A 19552-nucleotide genomic window follows, 5' to 3' on the forward strand; every position below is an offset into this window, starting at 1 on the left:
CCAAGATCATCAGGTCTGATAATGGGAGAGAATATATTAACCAGAAACTGAAGAAACTTCTGACAGAAAAGGGAATCAGGCATCAAACTACCATAAGGTACAGCCCATCTCAAAATGGGGTTGCTGAGAGGGCTAATAGGACCATTGTTGAGAAAGCAAGGAGCATGATGACTGACGCTGAATTATCCAAAGATTTTTGGGCAGAGGCAGTGTCAACAGCTGTATATTTGAATAATAGATCACCTACAAAAGCATTAAAGAGTAGAACCCCTTATGAAATATGGGTAGGAAAGAAACCTGATCTAAGCAATATAAGGGTTTTTGGGTGTGATGCAATGGCACATATTCCAAAACAGCTAAGAGGAAAGTGGGATCCGAAAGCTAAAAAGTATATTTTTGTAGGCTATTGTGAAAATTCAAAGGGCTACCGATTAATGGATCCATTGACTAAAAAGATTGTCACAAGTAGAGATGTAATATTCTTTGAAAATAGAAAGGACTCAGAAGAGAGCAAAACCACTGAGTCAACTGCACCTAGTTCAGAAGGTGAAACCTTGTGTGAGGAAATAGGAAGTGAAGAAGAGGAAGACGACAGCCAAGAACAAATGGAAGCAATTTATGATGACAATGAGTTAGAAGATGAAAAACATGAAGAAACCAATGTAAGGCGTTCTTCTCGTGTACCAAAACTGAAGGAATATCCCGATTTTGAGATGTATACAGCACAGTGTTTTAATGATGAGCCAAGAACAGCAGAAGAAGCAATGAGTGGCCCAAACTCTCAAGAATGGAAAGAAGCGATGAAGAGATAATTAGAATCTTTATATCAAAACGAAACCTTTGAATGGGTAGATATGCCAGGAGATAAGAAACCACTTCAGGCAAGATGGGTATTCAATCTGAAGAACTCTGAAAGCTCATCACCAAAATACAAAGCAAGACTTGTGGTAAAAGGATATTCACAAAAACAAGGGGTAGATTACGAAGAAACTTTTTCACCTGTAGTCAAGTATACATCATTGAGATATCTTTTAGCCTTGGCAGTAAAACGAAATTCAATAATTCATCATATGGATGTTAAAACGGCATATTTAAATGGGAAATTGGAGGAGGAGATATATGTCATTCCACCAAGGGAAGCCATAAAAACCAGGTCAGAAAGTAAAAAAGATTTGGCGTTTGAGAAAAAGTATTTATGGACTTAAACAAAGTGGACGCTGCTGGAATCGATATCTACATGAAACTCTAGTAAATATGAATATGAAGCAATCCAAGGCAGATCCCAGCATTTACTATAAAGGGAGTAAAGGGAGAAAAGAAGAAATAATAATAATGGCGATATGGGTGGACGATTTCTTTATCCTGACTGAAAGTGAAGGCCAAATGAGAATTTTCAAGAAACAGCTGCAAACCAAGTTTAAGGGGCATGATTTGGGAGAAGTTAAACGTTATTTAGGTATGCAAATTACTAAGGATGAAGAAAGACAAGAATTGAGCATAAGTCAATCATCATACACGGAAAAAATATTAAAGAAATTTGGCATGAGTGATTGCAAACCCATAAGTACTCCAATGGAAGTAGGAATGAAGTTAAGTGTAAATGAGACTGATGTGGAATGTGACAAGAATGTTCCTTATTTAGAAGCAGTAGGGAGTCTGTTATATTTGTCTCAAACATCACGACCCGACATTGCTTTTGCCACCAATGCAGTGAGCAGATATTGCAGAGACCCAAAGGAAAAGCACTGGAAAGCTGTAAAGAGGATATTCCGATACCTAAGAGGAACCTCAAACTATGAGCTAAAATACCATAGAGATGGTAACGCAAAACTAGAGGGATATAGCGATGCGGACTGGGGGAGTGAATTGGGAGACAGATACTCCACCACTGGCTGCTGTTTTAAATTAATGGGGGGCCTCACATCATGGTCCTGTCAAAAGCAAAAAACTGTTGCATTGAGCACCGTAGAGGCCGAGTATATGGCACTATCCTACACCACACAGGAAGCATTATAGCTACGAACATTAATAAGTGAAATAGAACCCAATTTAATTGAGGAACCTACAACCATCTTCTGCGACAATAAGGGAGCCATAAACCTAGCTAAAAATGATGTTACTAGTGCTAGGACAAAGCATATTGATATACGGCACCATTTCATTCGGGACCACGTAGAACGACAGAACATTGCCGTGGACTATCTACATACAGAAGACATGTTAGCTGACCTTCTGACCAAACCCTTGGAAAGGGAGAAGTTTGAGAAGATTGTGGGACTATTTGGTTTATCTTGTGGAAGCAACACACAAAATATAAGTTCAAGGAGGGGTGTTGGAATTGTGTGAACAATATATTTTGTGTGTGACGGAGCAAAGTGCACTGTGTAAAATAGACCTCTTTGACCTCTTTGGCATTGCCTAACACTCTTTGTGTGTGCGGATTCTTGTGTTGTGATCACTGTAATCTTGTTTTGTTCTTGAATGTGCAAATATAGTTATTAGTAAGATGTCTCTTTTCTCCTTAATACTTATTCAGCTGTGCAAACCCCAATAAAAGGTATTAATGTTCTTTACTATTTGGAAGGCAATTGAATGGGAACATTCCCAAGTATGCTACAAAACTCTTTTAGTAATTTGTCCTGTGTTGGATTGCTCTCAGGTTCCAATGGTTTCTTGTTTCATGTTGGTGAACCTCTTCATTTTTGCTAAAATTCCTAATGTTCTTCTTGGTGTGTATTAGGGTATTTTATGAGGGTTGGAACTTAAACAGTGGCAACTATTTTTTCACAACCAATACAAAAGAGTTACATGTTTGCACCTGTTACTGTCCTTCAAAGTAGTCACCAGCGTTGTGTAGAACCCGTTGCCAGCAATGTGGAAGGCATAGTATACCATTAGCAGAGCCTGTTCTGTTGATGGTGCAAATGTAGCAGTCTACTGCCTGCCGAATCTCTGGAACAGTTCTGAAGTGAATGCCATGAAGTGGTGCCCTCATCTTCAGAATCAAATCAAAGTCACAAGGACTTCTACATCTACATGACTACTCTGCAATTCACATTTAAGTGCTTGGCAAAGGGTTCATCGAACCACAATCATACTATCTCTCTACCATTCCACTCCCGAACAGCGTGCGGGAAAAACAAACACCTAAACCTTTTTGTTCGAGCTCTGATTTCTCTTATTTTATTTAGATGATCATTCCTACCTATGTAGGTTGGGCTCAACAAAATATTTTCGCATTCGGAAGAGAAAGTTGGTGACTGAAATTTCGTAAATAGATCTCGCCGCGACGAAAAACGTCTTTGCTGTAATGATTCCCATCCCAATTCGCATGTCATATCTGCCACACTCTCTCCCCTACTAGGTGATAAAACAAAATGAGCTGCTCTTTTTTGCACCCTTTCGATGTCCTCCGTCAATCTCACCTGGTAAGGATCCCACACCGTGCAGCAATATTCTAACAGAGGACGAACGAGTGTAGTGTAAGCTGTCTCTTTAGTGGACTTGTTGCATCTTCTAAGTGTCCTGCCAATGAAACGCAACCTTTGGCTCGCCTTCCCCACAATATTATCTATGTGGTCTTTCCAACTGAAGTTGTTCGTAATTTTAACACCCAGGTACTTAGTTGAATTGACAGCCTTGAGAATTGTACTGTTTATCGAGTAATCGAATTCCAACGGATTTCTTTTGGAACTCATGTGGATCACCTCACACTTTTCGTTATTTAGCGTCAACTGCCACCTGCAACACCATATAGCAATCTTTTCTAAATCGCTTTGCAACTGATACTGGTCTTCGGATGACCTTACTAGATGGTAAATTACAGCATCATCTGCGAACAACCTAAGAGAACTGCTCAGATTGTCACCCAGGTCATTTATATAGATCAGGAACAGCAGAGATCCCAGGACGCTTCCCTGGGGAACACCTGATATCACTTCAGTTTTACTCGATGATTTGCCGTCTATTACTATGAACTGCGACCTTCCTGACAGGAAATCACGAATCCAGTCGCACAACTGGGATGATACCCCATAGGCCCGCAGCTTGATTGGAAGTCTCTTGTGAGGAACGGTGTCAAAAGCTTTCCGGAAATCTAGAAATACGGAATCAACTTGAGAGCCCCTGTCGATAGCAGCCATTATTTTGTGCGGAGTTATTGAACGCAGTTTTCTGAAATTCCTTCACCAGGGAAGATGAATGGAATATTTCAGAATTTGAAACACGAACAGCTGCTAGCATGAGTTTCTTAGAAGTAGAAGTGCGTTGCACAAGAACGATGTTTTCTGAAACCATGCTGATTACGTATCAATAGATCGTTCCCTTCGAGGTGATTCGTAATGTTTGAATACAGTATATGCTCCAAAACCCTACTGCAAACAGACGTCAATGATATAGGTCTGTAGTTAGATGGATTACTCCTACTACCCTTCTTAAACACTGGTGCGACCTGCGCAATTTTCCAGTCTGTAGGTACAGATCTACCGGTGAGCGAGCGGTTGTATATGAGTGCTAAGTAGGGAGCTATTGTATCAGCGTAATCTGAAAGGAACCTAATCAGTATACAATCTGGACCTGAAGACTTGCCCGTATCAAGCGATTTGAGTTGCTTCGCAACCCCTAAGGAATCTACTTCTAAGAAACTCATGCTAGCAGCTGTTCGTGTTTCAAATTCTGAAATATTCCATTCATCTTCTCTGGTGAAGGAATTTCAGAAAACTGCGTTCAATAACTCCGCTTTAGCGGCACAGTCGTCGGTAATAGTACCATCGGCACTGCGCAGCTAAGGTATTGACTGCGTCTTGCTGCTTGTGTACTTTACATACGACAAGAATTTCTTTGGATTTTCTACCAAATTTCGAGACAATGTTTCGTTGTGGAACCTATTAAAGGCATCTCGCATTGAAGTCTGTGCCAAATTTTGCATGTCTGTAAATTTTAGCCAGTCTTCGGGATTTCGCGTTCTTCTGAACTTCGCATGCTTTCTCCATTGCCTCTGCAACAGAGTTTGGACCTGTTTTGTGTACCACGGGGGATCAGTTCCATCTATTACCAGTTTATGAGGTATGAATCTCTCAATTGCTGTTGCTACTATATCTTTGAATTTGAGCCACATCTCGTCTACATTTGCATAGTCAGTTCGGAAGGAATGGAGACCGTCTCTTAGGAAGGCTCCTAGTGACACTTTATCCACTTTTTTAAATAAAACTATTTTGCGTTTGTTTCTGGTGGATTTGGAAGAAACGGTATTGAGCCTAGCTACAACGACCTTGTGATCACTAATCCCTGTATCAGTCATGATGCTCTCTATCAGCTCTGGATTGTTTGTGGCTAAGAGGTCAAGTGTGTTTTCGCAACCATTTACAATTCGCGTGGGTTCGTGGACTAACTGCTCGAAATAATTTTCGGAGAAAGCATTTAGGACAATCTCGGAAGAGGTTTTCTGCCTACCACTGGTTTTGAACAAGTATTTTTGCCAACATATCGAGGGAAGGTTGAAGTCCCCACCAACTATAACCGTATGAGTGGGGTATTTATTTGTTACGAGACTCAAATTTTCTCTGAACTCTTCAGCAACTATATCATCGGAGTCTGGGGGTCGGTAGAAGGAGCCAATTATTAACTTAGTTCGGCTCTTAAGTATAACTTTCACCCATACCAATTCGCACGGAGTATCTACTTCGACTTCACTACAAGATAAGTCCGGGGAGTATGGTGGATGGTACAGTACTTCCCAGTCCCATCAACTGAACAGAGGAGCCACAGGTTGCACTGTATGCACCTGCACATTGTCATGCAAAACGATGGGTGGGTTGTGCAGAAAGTGTTTCCTTCTTTCATAAAGCTGGTCACAGGTGGTGCTCCAAAAATGAACAGTAACACTGTACATTGACAGTCTATTGTGGAGGAACGTAATGCATTAGGATAATACCATCACAGTCGTACACAAGAATCACTATTACTTTCACCATACTGGGACTCTGAAGCACTTTCAACTTTCGCGGTGACCCATAATGACACCATTCGTGGGATTGGCATTTCAGTTTTGGCTTGTAAGACATGGCCCACATCTCGTCCAGTGTTACGATATAGCATAAGAAAGCTTCTCCTTCTCATTCATAGTGCTCCAAGTGTGTCTGAGCAGTGTTGTAATGCATCCATTTTTGCATTTCCGTCAAGTCATGAGGAACCCATCGTGATGCAATTTTTTGCATGCCCAGGCGTTCCTTCAGGATGCAAAGCACAGTTGTATGCGCTAATCTGGTTTTGTGGGCGAGCTCACAAATCGTGTGATGTCGATCACTGTCCACTAATGGGGAAACAGCATGCACTTCTTCTTCAGAGATGCTAGGACAACCTGCCCAATGCATGTTTGTCACAGTTTGCCGATCTTCGTTGAGGCTTTTACCCAACGTGCCACTGTTCTGTAGGATAATGCCAATTCCCCGCATGCCTCTTGAAGATCTTGATGACACTGTCATGCTGTATGACCTCTGGTACATTCAATCTTGATCCAGCTCCATTGTTCCTGTTTCGAAAACATAGTAACACCGTTATGTAAGACCACTCACTCACAAGTGACTGTGTTTCCCTCATATGTGCACATGCCGGTGACGTGGGACAGGCGAGTCCATTTGCTCAGAGGTAAGGTAGGTATGTCAACAACGTGTGCTATCAGAGACAATAGTAGATTCCATTGCATAGTGTCTCCATAGCAGTGTTGCCACTATTTAAGTTCCAACCTATATACCGGGTGATCAAAAAGTCAGTATATATTTTAAAACTCAATAAACCACAGAATAATGTAGATAGAGAGGTAAAAACTGACACACATGCTTGGAATGACATGTGGTTTTATTAGAACAAAAAAATAAAAAATAAAAAAACAAAGTTCACAAAATGGACAGCAAAACGTCAGTGACTGCGCATAACAATCGTGTATAAAAGGAGCTGTAATGAGAGAGAGAATCAGATGCGCCAGCAGTCACAGCATGTTGATGTTACCTGAAAAGGCGCTTTTTGTGAAGCTGTATTATCAGAATGGGGAATGTGCTAGTTCAGCGTTACGATACTATCACCATAGGAAGGGGATTTGAACAGGTAAAGGTCTGTTGACAAATGCAGCTGTGGCAAGAATGATTTCAAAGTTCGAAGCCACACATTGTTTAGACGATATACCCTGTAGTGGCCGACCAAGCACAAGGCGTAATGCTGCTGAAACAGTTCAGGAAGAAATGGAGACTGTAGCGGGTTCATCTATGCATGGGGAAGTCAGCGCTCATGCAGTTGCATGTCACAACGGTATTCCATACACTACTGTTTGGTTGGCACTGAGGCGTATCATCCGATGTTATCCGTACAAAATCCATCGGCATCATGAGTTGTTACCTGGCAATTTAGTGAAGCAGAGGGCATTTGCGGTGTGGGCATTTCAAAAGATGGCGGAAGATGACGATTGGTTGAGTAATGTGTTGTGGACCAACGAAGCTCATTTCACACTCCAAGGGTCTGTCAAAACTCACAACTACAGAATTTGGGCTACCGGAAATTCTAGAACTGCCGTGGAAACTCCATTGCATGACGAGAAAGTCATGGTATGGGTTGGATTCACCACATCTACCATTATCGGGCCTATTTTCTTCAAGGAAATGCATGGTTCTGGTTTTGTAACTGCTACCGTGACGGGTGAGAGGTATGCTGATATGTTACGGAATCGCATCCTCCCCAGCCTGGCTGAGAAACACCTGATGGAACATACGATGCATATTTAGGATGGTGCTCCACCCCATATTGCTGGATGTGTGGAAGATCTATTGTGTGCATAGTTTGGTGATGACTGTGTGCTCAGCTGTCACTTTTGTCATGCCTGACCTCCCAGGTCCCCAGACCTCAGTCCGTGCGATTATTGGCTTTGGGGTTACCTGAAGTTGCAAGTGTATCGTGATCGACTGACATCTCTAGGGATGCTGAAAGACAACATCTGGCGCCAATGCCTCACCATAACTCCAAACATGCTTTACAGTGCTGTTCAAAACATTATTCCTCGACTACAGCTATTGTTAAGGAATGATGGTGGACATATTGAGCATTTCCTGTTAAGAACATCATCTTTGCTTTGTCTTACTTTGTTGTGCTGATTATTGCTATTCTGATCAGATGAAGCACCATCTGTCGGACATGTTTTGAACTTTTGTATTTTTTTGGTTCTAATAAAACCCTATGTCATTCCAAGCATGTGTGTCAATTTGTACCTCTCTATCTACATTATTCCGTGATTTATTCAGTTTTCAAATTTAGACTGACCTTTTATATATATTGCTGTTAAGATGTTTAACAGTTTAAATTTCAATCTGCAGCTTGTTCATTGTTTCACATTGGTTATTATGCACATACCCCTTTTATTTATGATGATTACCCTCTTGTATGTACTGAGCTTCCCCATAGTTCTATTTCAAATTACATGGATTCAAAGTGCACAAAGTAAAAAAAAAATTGTGGATTTAAATACTTACAATTTTTGGCTAACTTCCATAGTGCATAGCATCCTGAATTTAATTTACTATTTATACTATTGATTTTTTCTGCCCATGTTAATTTATCATCAAAGTGGAGACTGAGACATTTTACACATGGTACTTGTTCAAGTTTGTTTTCCTTGATTGTTTTTAAGGCTCATGATTTTTTTAATCAGTTTATTATTTCTGAACCAATTTCTTAGTGTGCATAATACACTTTCAGCTCCATGTGTAGCTTCTTATAGATCCATTCTCATGTTTATATCATCTGCAAATATTATTGATTTTTGTTGAATTTCATCCAGTAGGTCCCTAATACATATTAAGAATAGCAGTTGCACTAGGACACTTCCCTGGGGCACACCATTCTGGATCATTACCATGTCTCAGTAGTATTTATTTATCTACTCACCTGTTATTTCTGCTTTTTGATATCTGTTTATTAAGTTGGATTTTCTAAGATTGAATTCATTGCCTCTTGCACATGTGAATTTTAGTTTTTCAATAAGAATGTTGTGATTATCTAGGTCAAAAGCTTTGCATAGATCACAAAATTCACCAGTTATTGATTCCTCCATGTTAACTGTTTGCAGTATATGTTCCACAAGTTCTTGTGTTGCTGAGGTAGTAGATTTATCTTTTTGGAATCTGTGTTGCCTTCTGGCTATGATGTTCTATGATGTGAAGAAGCTTATTAAGCCATTATACAGAATGTGGTCAAAGATATGAGATATTACCAGTATAATACTAACTGGTCTGTAGTTACCAGGTTCTGTACTGTCATCTTCTTCTATAGTGGTAGCATTCTAGCAATTTTTAAACTATCTGGATACAGTCCTTCTGTGATGGGTTCATTAGCCATGTTGGTCAAGGGTTTAACAATGAATTTGGCTGAAAATTTAACAATTTGATTTGAGATACCATAGATGTCCAAGGTCTTTGGGTTTTTCAACTTGTTTATGATTCTCGTTACTTCTTCTTCACATGCTGGGTACATGTATATAGAATTTCATTGTGAATGTCCTCACCCTCAATCCATGGCCTGACCACATTCCTCCAGAACCTGAACAATTTCTCCCCCATTTGCTTCACCTGGTCCTACTCAACCCAACAAGCCACCTTCCTAGATGTTGACCTCTACCTTAAAGATGGCTGTATCACTACCTCTGTCCATATCAAACCTACTAACTACAAGCAATACCTCAATTCCAATAGCTGCCACCTGTTCCATACCAAGAGGTCCCTTTTGTATAAACTAGCCACCCACAGTCGTTGCATCTGCAGTGATGAGCGGTCCCTCTCGATATACCGAAGGTCTCGCTGAAGCCTTCACAGGCTGTAATTATCCTCCCAACCTTGTACAAAAACAAATCTGCAGTGCCTTATCTTTCCAGTCTCCCACCACCTCCCAAAGTCCCACCATCCCTCTCGTAACTCAGTACCACCCAGGACTGGAGCAACTAAGTTACATTCTCTGCCAGGGTTTCAACTACCTTTCATCATGCCCTGAAATGAGAAATGTCCTGCCCGCTATCCTTCCCACCCCTCCCACAGCAGTATTCTGCCATCCACCAAACCTACATAATATAATCAATACTTGTCCATTCTTACACGACTCCTGCTCCCAACCCTGTATCTCATGGCTGATACCTCTGTAATGGACCTAGATGCCAGACCTTTCCCATACGTCCTCACACCACCACTTACTCCAGTCCGGTCGTGAACATCACCTATCCCATCAAAGGCAGGGCTATCTGTGAAACCAGTCATGTGATCTACAAGCTAAGCCACAACCACTGTGCTGCATTCTATGTGGGCCTCACAACCAACAAAAAACAAGTGGACCACCCTGTTGCTGATCACACTGCCAAACATGACATCCTTCATTTCAATGACTCCTTCACAGCCTGTGCCATATGGATCCTTCCCACCAACATCACCTTTTGTGAATTGCTCAGGTAGGAACTTTCCCTGCAGTACCTCCTACATTCCTGTAACCCTCCTGACCTCAACCTTCATTAGTAACTGTCCTCACTCATCCAGTCCCTTCCATGTTCCCATTCCAGCACTATACAGCCATCATTCCACCATCACACTCAGAAATTTTACTTCTCTCATTTTCCACTACCCCCCCCCCCTCCCCACCACTCTCCTGCCCACTGTTAACTCACAGTACTTCAGTATCTACTACGCCCACCACATACTATTCTTCCCCCTCCATGCCCCAGCCTCCTCCTTGCTCCCACCCCATCGTCACTCCCATCATGCACTGGTGCTGCTACTCGCAGTGTGGTTTCACCTGTCTGAGACTGCAGTCATGTGTGTGAGTTGCAGTTGTGTGTGTGTGTGTGTGTGTGTGTGTGTGTGTGTGTGTGTGTGTGTGTGTCTGTTGCTGACGAAGGCCTTAATGGCCAAAAGCCTTATTTGTGACAGACTTTTCATTGTGCCTATCTGCGACGCAGCGTCTCCACTATATGGTGAGTAGCAACTTTCCTTTTCATAATATTGTTAAACATCAAAATACTTTTTTGTGCAATCAATGTATTTCCCACATTTATTTTTGTTAGAGGCTTTTTAAAAGGCACTGGTAAAGTTAGATGCTTATCACTCATGCCATAATTCCTGTACAGTTTATATTGCTTTGTTACTTTTATTTGTGTTGATAAGTCATATCATGGTACTCAAGATAAGAGTAGGTTTCATGAATTTTATTTGTGTCTGTTTTCTTTCAAAGTTTTTTTTTTTTTTCTGTCAACTGCACAAGAAGAGAGAGGAGGAGATTAGTGTTTAACATTTTAACATCTCAACAGCAACAAAGTCATTAGAGACGGTGCAGAAGCTCAGATTATGGAAGGATGGGGAAGGAAATCAGCCATGCCCCTTCAATGGAAACATCCCAGCATTTGCCTGAAGTGATCTAGGGAAATCACGGAAATCTAAATCAGGATGGCTGGACACGGATTTGAACAATCATCCTCCCGAATGCCAGTCCTGTGTTAACTGCACACATACACATTATTACACTTTTATTAGATTATTTCCTTGCTATAACAATTGTAAAATGGATCTCAGGAAGTATAGAAGATTTTTGTAGTTACAATTTATTCCTATATCAGCTTTTCACCAATCCATTGTATATGTTTCTAGACGTTCTTTGACCAGAGAGGCTGATTAAAATCCATTATTGATATATCTTGCACAGTTAACACCCAATGGAAATCACAAGACATTAAAACATATAGGTTCACACTAAAAAAACTGCACCATACTTCAGTTTTGATCAAGGAATTGCAGTGTCTTTTACTTGCCCCACTCACTGAGCATCTTGTCAGCCTGTTCCATCTCAAGCATTTTTATGGCACTGAAGGTGGCCACAATTCATTCTTCTTCTTTTTCGTACAGATTAATTGTCAATAAGAAATATGTCAATTGACATAAAGTGCATTTCTCCTCAGATCAGTTCCTCCTGCAACTTTGATGTGGTTTATCCATTACTACAAACAAAAGCAGATGCTAATATTTTTTTTTTAATTTTAAAGCCAGATAAACATATCTGAACTTGAATAACAGTCTGAATGAACAGTGTTCATTCTTCCCAGATACTGCCAGGGTTATTGGTGAAGTCCAGCACTGTCAAAAACATAAATTTTATTGAAATATAACTTCATTGGAAACTAAAGTTTTCAGCTGTACTGCAATGGGCCAAAGATTACTAATATTTCACCTGAATTCTGAAAGGTGAGATTACAATGAAGCAGTCCTATATCTTGTTACATTGGATTAAAAACAAAAATGATTATTTCATATTGTTTTCAGTAAATGAATTAAATAAATTTTTTCATTTACCACTAATATCACAAGGTATTGTATTAGAATTATCATGAATGATGGAAGATTAGAATCAAGTGTTCTGTCAAAGATAGGTCATCAGAGATAGAAAACACAGTCAGATTTAGGAAGTAAATCAGCTGTGCCATGTAAAATGAACCATCTTGATACTCACCTTAAGCAGTTTAAGGAAATCATGACAAGGTTTTTCATAATTTCCTTTCTGGTCATCCATATTTACCTAAATATGGATGGCCAGAAAGGAATTCAAACCACTGTTTTTCCTAATACAAGTGTGATGTCTTACTATTGTGCCAGCTCACTCAGTCTGAAATATCATTTCAAGATGACCATCTACTAGTCAGCACTTATACTCTGAAGTACAATCCTCAAACACATGTGAAAAGTGATGAAAAAGCCTCTTTTTCTCAACCAGTTAGCCAGAAATGTAAAGAGAAGTTGAAAAAATTACCAGGAAATTGGAACAGAAAATGCCTACACATATTCCAACCAACAACTTGAACTATGAATGGATACTGCATGAATAGGATAGAAATTCAATTGTGCATGTAAAGATGTCCACAGCACACAGGTACATTAGTGCACATAATCAACAGGCATTCACAGCTCTCAGAGGCCAAGCAAATAACACATGTTATCACACCTACAGTGCAGTGGAAAAGGCAAATTGATGCTTGTTAAAATGCCACTGCATCTAGTGAAATGTATCTTGCTGCACCTTAACGCAGTCACAAAAGTCAGAGAGTTAACTGTGGACTAGCAAACCATTTTAAGTAATGGAAGGATAAGTGTACTGCATATTTATATATGCATATTCTGTGTGTTGCAAAATGTAATCCCTGAAACAATTAGCAGAAAATATTAATTTACTATAACCTGGCTGTTTTTCACGTATGTTGCATAATAAATCACTCACCTAAATCTACATATTAAATTTTAACCTTGTGTGGGATGTTTTTTTATCTCAGATGTTTTAAAAAAACTGCTCAACTAAAATTGTAGGTATCCTTGAGTCATTAAATTAGTTGTCAGCTAGTCACATTTATATTAGAAACAGTTAAAGATACTTTTATATAATTATTCATATTATTATTTATATAATTATTATTCATTCAGTTCCAGGTGCACCACCAAATGATGTACAGTGCACATCTCTTACATCACAAAGCATCCTGGTGCTTTGGTCTCCACCACCTGATTCAGAATTCAATGGAATACTAAGAGGCTACAAAGTGCTTTACAAACCTTTATGCTATGGAGAAGGTAATAATGTCCTTTTGTCCTAGAAACAGTTGGAGTTTCGCTTGTTTGATTTTATGGTGACTGTAGAACTGAAATTTTTTCATTAAGAGGAACAGACAAAGCAATAAAGTTTACAGCAGATGATAAGTAGCTTTCTCAGAAAACAGTAAGCCATGGATAAAAGTAGAGCAGTTAGTCATTCCAAGGAAATTTTCTGTATGTAATGAGAGTGGTAAAAAAGGAAATTTTGTAGAAAATATGTCCCAGTAGTAGGCAACTTCAATTATGAATGTATAATGAAACTTACTATAATAATAAATAATAACTAATGAACATTTTATGTTGCTTGGAATAGACTGTCATAATTCTGTATTTCTTTTAGGTCCAGTTGTATGTGCTTCAACTCTGTTCTTTTTGTTTCACTTTTGGAACCACACAGAAGACAATTTTTATACTGACAGTGATCTACTTTTTCTCAGATCACATGTCTTTTTCTAGCATTTTGCAAGCTATATGTTCCACTCTGAGTCATAGCAAATGATGAACAGCTCAGGAAACTCAGCTGGTCTTAGCTGGTTACAGATTTGGAAAAGTCAAAGCTTTAGAGTTGTGAGCAGACCAGTGTTGCCATTTCTCACTCACTCATTCATTCATTCACACACTGTATTTCATAACTCTGGTTTGCAAAGAAAATATTTTGAGAATGTAGAATGGATCACAAAGTAATCTCTGACGTTCTTGTGTGACCACCATATGGTATGACAGAGGAATGTTGTGTGATACAGAAAACATGGCTTTTTCCTTAATTACCCACATCATGGGGTGGTGAAATCCCTAGCCTCAAGGTACATTACATGTCAAAGGGGTGGATGACTGTTGGGTTAAAATAGTCATTAGTGGCAGCCTCAGGGACACCTGCTACACCAAAGATTCATGGATGTGGGGCTCTGCCTGAGGCAGCTTGTAATTTCCTGGTAGGGAATTCAGTTCAAAAGCCTTAATCACTCCATATGTCAGAAAAAATACTTCAGTGACAAAGAGGGCTATTGATAGCACAATGAGATCATCAGCTTTTAAGAAATTTACTACATGTAAAAGGACTTTGCATCCTCTTCATACTATCTTATTCACTATAAAAAAGGAGGAGAGAGATCATTTTAGGAGCTTTATTTATTATCTGCTTGTAACCTTTATTTTGTATGCATGTCATTGTTAACAACATATAATGTTTTTGCAACCACAAATTACAAATATTTTGCTATATGGTATGATTGCTATACTTTTTTAATGGCATTATTTTCCAGTGAAACTTCTCATGTAAATGTTTCATGAGAGAATGCATAACCATTTAATACAAAGGCTTATAATATGTTGGAATACACAAATGTCTCAAGTGGCTCAGAAGTGGAATGCTTTTGGAGGAAATAACTGTTCCCTATCAAACTAAACAGATCTGTCATGCTAAGTAGTTTGAAGAACTCTCAGTATCAATAGAACTGCACAAAATCCTCACTTTCAACAAAGATGTTTTGTCTAGTTGAGGTTTACTGAATACTGGACAGCAGGGAGTGAAAGATGAGTGGAAATTTAAGGAAACAATGTACGTCAAAAACATGATGAAGAGTATAATGCTGAACTCAACAAGATATCTATATTTCTCCATCATTGCCTGAACGTATATTGGAAGGGTTTATTTGCCTTATGTTGGTGCATATGTCTTTAACCTGATGCACTGTTTCAATTGCCAGTACTATAGGCACACCCCCATTGGCTGAAAAGTAGTCTGCTTTCTGATTGAGTGAGGAGTGCTGCTCTGAAATCAGGGACAGGGGTATGGTTCTGCAGACATTTAAGTTCTGATAATGTGAATCATGGGATGATATGGCTTCTGAAATTGGTTTTCAGGAGTATCTTCAACGATGTGAGTAGTATAAAATCCTCATCCATATTGGGGGTTTTGATAGTGACTGTTCTGTGTCTACCACTGCAAGTGGTTCAGCTTCTTCATATTTAAAAATGGATGAAAAACCAGGATGGAAAAATACTTGGTGGGCTGCATATCACTTGGGGACATTTCCCTGATTGAAATCCTGTTGCTGTTTGATTTTACAGGTGCTGGCAGCACTTCCTGAGTCATGCATAAGTGTCAGTACATCATTTGATATTGGTGACAGGTTGGTGTTTGGATGCCCACCATTCTTGCTGTCAACAATGTTATGATAATATTGTGACAGTTCCTTATGGCCATGTCTTTGGTTATCAAAAAGTTCACATCCTGGCTGTGTCCAAAGGTTTAAAGTTGAATTTTTACTGAAGTGTCCAGCCGTTTTTTTGGGAATGAACTTCCTGAAATAAGCCATGATGCTATTGTCCATATTAAATATCATATGGGCTTCTCCCATTTAACAGAGTAGGCATATAAATACCTGATAAATGGTTCAACACTTCTTCCTTTGATCTGGCCAGCATGTGATGTCTAAATACCTTTCCAACCATCCATTCATATCAAAAATATTGAGGTGATATTGGGAAAGCCTGAGAGAGCATTCACAATGACTGTACAAAATAGTCACTGAAATCCACATGATTTTTTAACATGGCCTTGATAGGGTAGGCTACAACGTAAGACTTATGTAGGTGGTGCTTGGTTCTCTGCTTAAATTTCACAGCCCTATGCCAGATACTCAGTTAATTGTTTCATGTGATTGACACCATAATGGTGTAACCAATAAACTTTCATTATTAATGAAGGAGATAGTACTACCCAACACTCACAAAAGATCAATTGCAGTAGGATATTTCTAGTTGCATCACATTGATGACATTGTGACGTGAAGTACTGACTGATGGGTGGATCATTCACATACCTTTTGGTGATGGCTACACCTAACTCATAAACTGTATGATTTCCACAGGACTGGCTCCTGATCTATCTGTGAAGCAATATGAGATACATCCATTGGAAAATCTTACATATTTTATATCAAAGGATGTGTCAGGTCCCACTGACAGAAGGTACAATGTTTCTGCATTTGCATACCATGCTGTAGTGCAATAAAGATGGTTGAAGATGGTGAGCCATCCACTCTGGTGTGTCTCCTAATAGGCAGAAAATGGCAAGCTCAAGTTTGTAATCTATGATGAGGTGTAACTTTATAGCATACAAATGTTGGCGGAAATTTTGTAGGGAAATTAATATAAGTAATGACTCCTTTTTAGCTTAGGAATAACTAAACTATACTTTGTATAACACTTCTGAGGCACTATAAAGTCAGATAGCACACCTGTGTAGTGGCTGTGAGCAGTATCCCTACTATAATATGTACTAAGAATGGACCTGACAGCAGTAATGGCTAAAGTTTTCACGTATAATTTTCACAATCTGCATACCAAATCTACAGAACATCTTCCTGGCAGAGCTCCTCTGATGGATGTGATACTATTTTGCATGTGGGTTAAATTTAATATAATGATTCATCTGGAGATGTTTTAAGTTTTGAGTTGATGGTATCTTGGTTATTTCTTCCATATATGTAGAAGCCAACTGGGTGACCATGCTGTCTAGGATGCTTATCAGGAAGCAATCAGTTTTCCAGTTTGTTCTGTGTACATATAAATGATGTGACAGACAGGACAAGTAGCAATCTGCAAATGCTTGATGACTATATTATAGTATACAGAAGAGTAATGTCATTGAGTAGAAGGATACAGGAGGACTTAGACAGATTTTCTATTTGTTGTGATGAATGACATCTTGTCCTACATGCAGAAAAATGTAAGTTAATGTATACGAGTGGGAAAAACAATCCTGTAATGTTCAAATATAGTATTAGTGGTGGTGTGCTGCTTGACACAATCGTGTTGATTAAATATCTTGTCCTAACACTGCAAATTGCTATGAAATGGAGCACATACATAGGGACTGTAGTATAGAAGATGAATGGTTGACTCGAGTTTATCGGTAAAGTTTTAGGAAGCTGTAACTCATCTAAAAAGGAAATAATATAGAGAAAACTTGTTTGACTTATTCTTAGGATACTCACCAGGTTGGATTAAAGAAAGGCACCAAAGTGATGATGAGGGATGCTGCTTGATTTTTTATTGGTAGGTTTCATCAACACAGAAGTGTCTTGTGAACTGAAATGTGAATCTCTGGAGGGAAAATAATGTTCTTTTCATGACACACAATTTAGATAACAGGAACTCACAGCTGTCTGAAGAACAGTTCTGCTGTCACCAATGTACATTTCACATAAGAACCACAAAGATAATATAAAAAAAAATCAGGGCTCATGCAGAGGCATCTAGTAACTCATCCTTCCCTCACACCATTTGTAAGTGGAATAGGAAAGAAATGGTACCCCCACCATACATAGTATGGTGCCTTGTGGGTTATGTATGTAGATGTAGTTGGACATTTCTGTATCTTCTTCCTTAATGGGCCATATGACACAGGTGCCATTCAGTTAACTCATGCAGGAAGGAACGAAATGGTTTAGCTGTTCAAAGAACCTCTGAAAGGTTGCTGGGGCACTGGATATTCCATATTGATGCTGGTGATATTGATATAAGGTGAACAATTTATTTGCACCATGTACTGCTTGGAAATGTCATCTAATGGTACCTGAAGATAATCATCTGGTAGATCCACTTTTGAAACACAAGAAATCTTGGTTAACAGTTCCTTTGGTCATGGAAACTACATAGGTTTCAATTTCACTTTGAGTATTGATTGTGGTCTTAAAATCATAAAAATTGTGATCGTTTGGTTCTTGAAAGTGTAATCATAATAACACACTAACTCCTTTGATTTGATGAGATATTTCCTAGGACTTCAACTTGTTTTTAACTCTGCCATTTATATCTTGGCATGTGATGCTCTGAGACCCAAGTATTGACCAAGCCATATAATGTAAATCCCAATCCTGTGAAAGCATCTGTTACATATCTGTTGTGTTGTTTCTCTTTGAAATCATTAACTTGCTGAGTCTGCACTTTTGACCTATGATAATTCTGTCCCAAACTGGAATCCTGTTCTTACCAATACCCAAGAAGTTGTATAGCTACCAAGCTGCAGATTTGTAAAGACAGATTTTTGAAAAGTATTATAATTTTTGGTAATCAGTGCATTCACAGAGAATATTCTTAACCAAAAGGACTGCAGTTACATATAACTGCTGTATCAGTGCAAAAACATTGTGCAGGTCATTGTTTAAGCATCCCAAAATTCTGAATTCTGCTATCCACGTACATTTATTTCTGTATGGAATTTGCAGTTAATAATTAGCAAGTCAAGAGGAACTGCTACAGAAAATAGGAGTAGTCCACATCATGGATAGCTATTCACAGTAGGATTTTATAACATATGCTGTGTTCAAGCATCATGAATTACATTAAAGAAGACAGTCTATAAACACATAGTCAGCATGGATTCAGAAAATATCATTCTTGTGAAACACAATTAACTGTCTATTCACATGAATTAATGACTGCTATTGACTGGGGATCTCAAATTGATTTCGTATGTCTAGATTTCCAGACGGCCTTTGACACCATTCATCAAATGAGATTTCTAATGAAATTGTGTGTCTATTGAGTATCATTTCAGTTGTGTGACTGTAGTCATGATTCTGCCAGAAAGGTATGAGTATGCAGTAATAGATGAAAAATCATTAAGTAAAAGAAAAGTGATTCTTATGTTTCCCAAGGAAGTGTTACAAGTTCCCTGCTATTCTTACCTATATAAATGGTTTAGGAGACAATCTGAGCAGCCCTCTTAGATTTTCCGCACATGATGCTGTCATCTAACAACTAGTCAATTGAAGATAAAAACCATTTGCAAAATGACATAGACACAGTATCTGTTTGGTGCAAAGTGTGGCAGTTGACTCTGAATAAGAATATGTGTGAGGTCATCCACATGAGTACTAAAGGAAATCCATTAC

The 19552-nt window shown here is 39.0% G+C and overlaps 1 protein-coding gene across 1 annotated transcript in view; it reads left to right on the forward strand.

The window, feature by feature from the left end:
- The window catches only part of LOC126249303 (Down syndrome cell adhesion molecule-like protein 1 homolog), a 114047-nt gene that overhangs the window by 92688 nt on the left and 1807 nt on the right, over nt 1–19552 (forward strand). Inside the window, exon 3 of the mRNA XM_049950957.1 lies at nt 13482–13628. Coding sequence (XP_049806914.1) covers nt 13482–13628 — 147 coding nt within the window. The remainder of the gene's footprint in view (nt 1–13481; nt 13629–19552) is intronic.

The sequence above is a fragment of the Schistocerca nitens genome, chromosome 3 (genome assembly GCF_023898315.1).
Source record: "Schistocerca nitens isolate TAMUIC-IGC-003100 chromosome 3, iqSchNite1.1, whole genome shotgun sequence".
Taxonomy (NCBI): Eukaryota; Metazoa; Arthropoda; class Insecta; order Orthoptera; family Acrididae; genus Schistocerca; species Schistocerca nitens.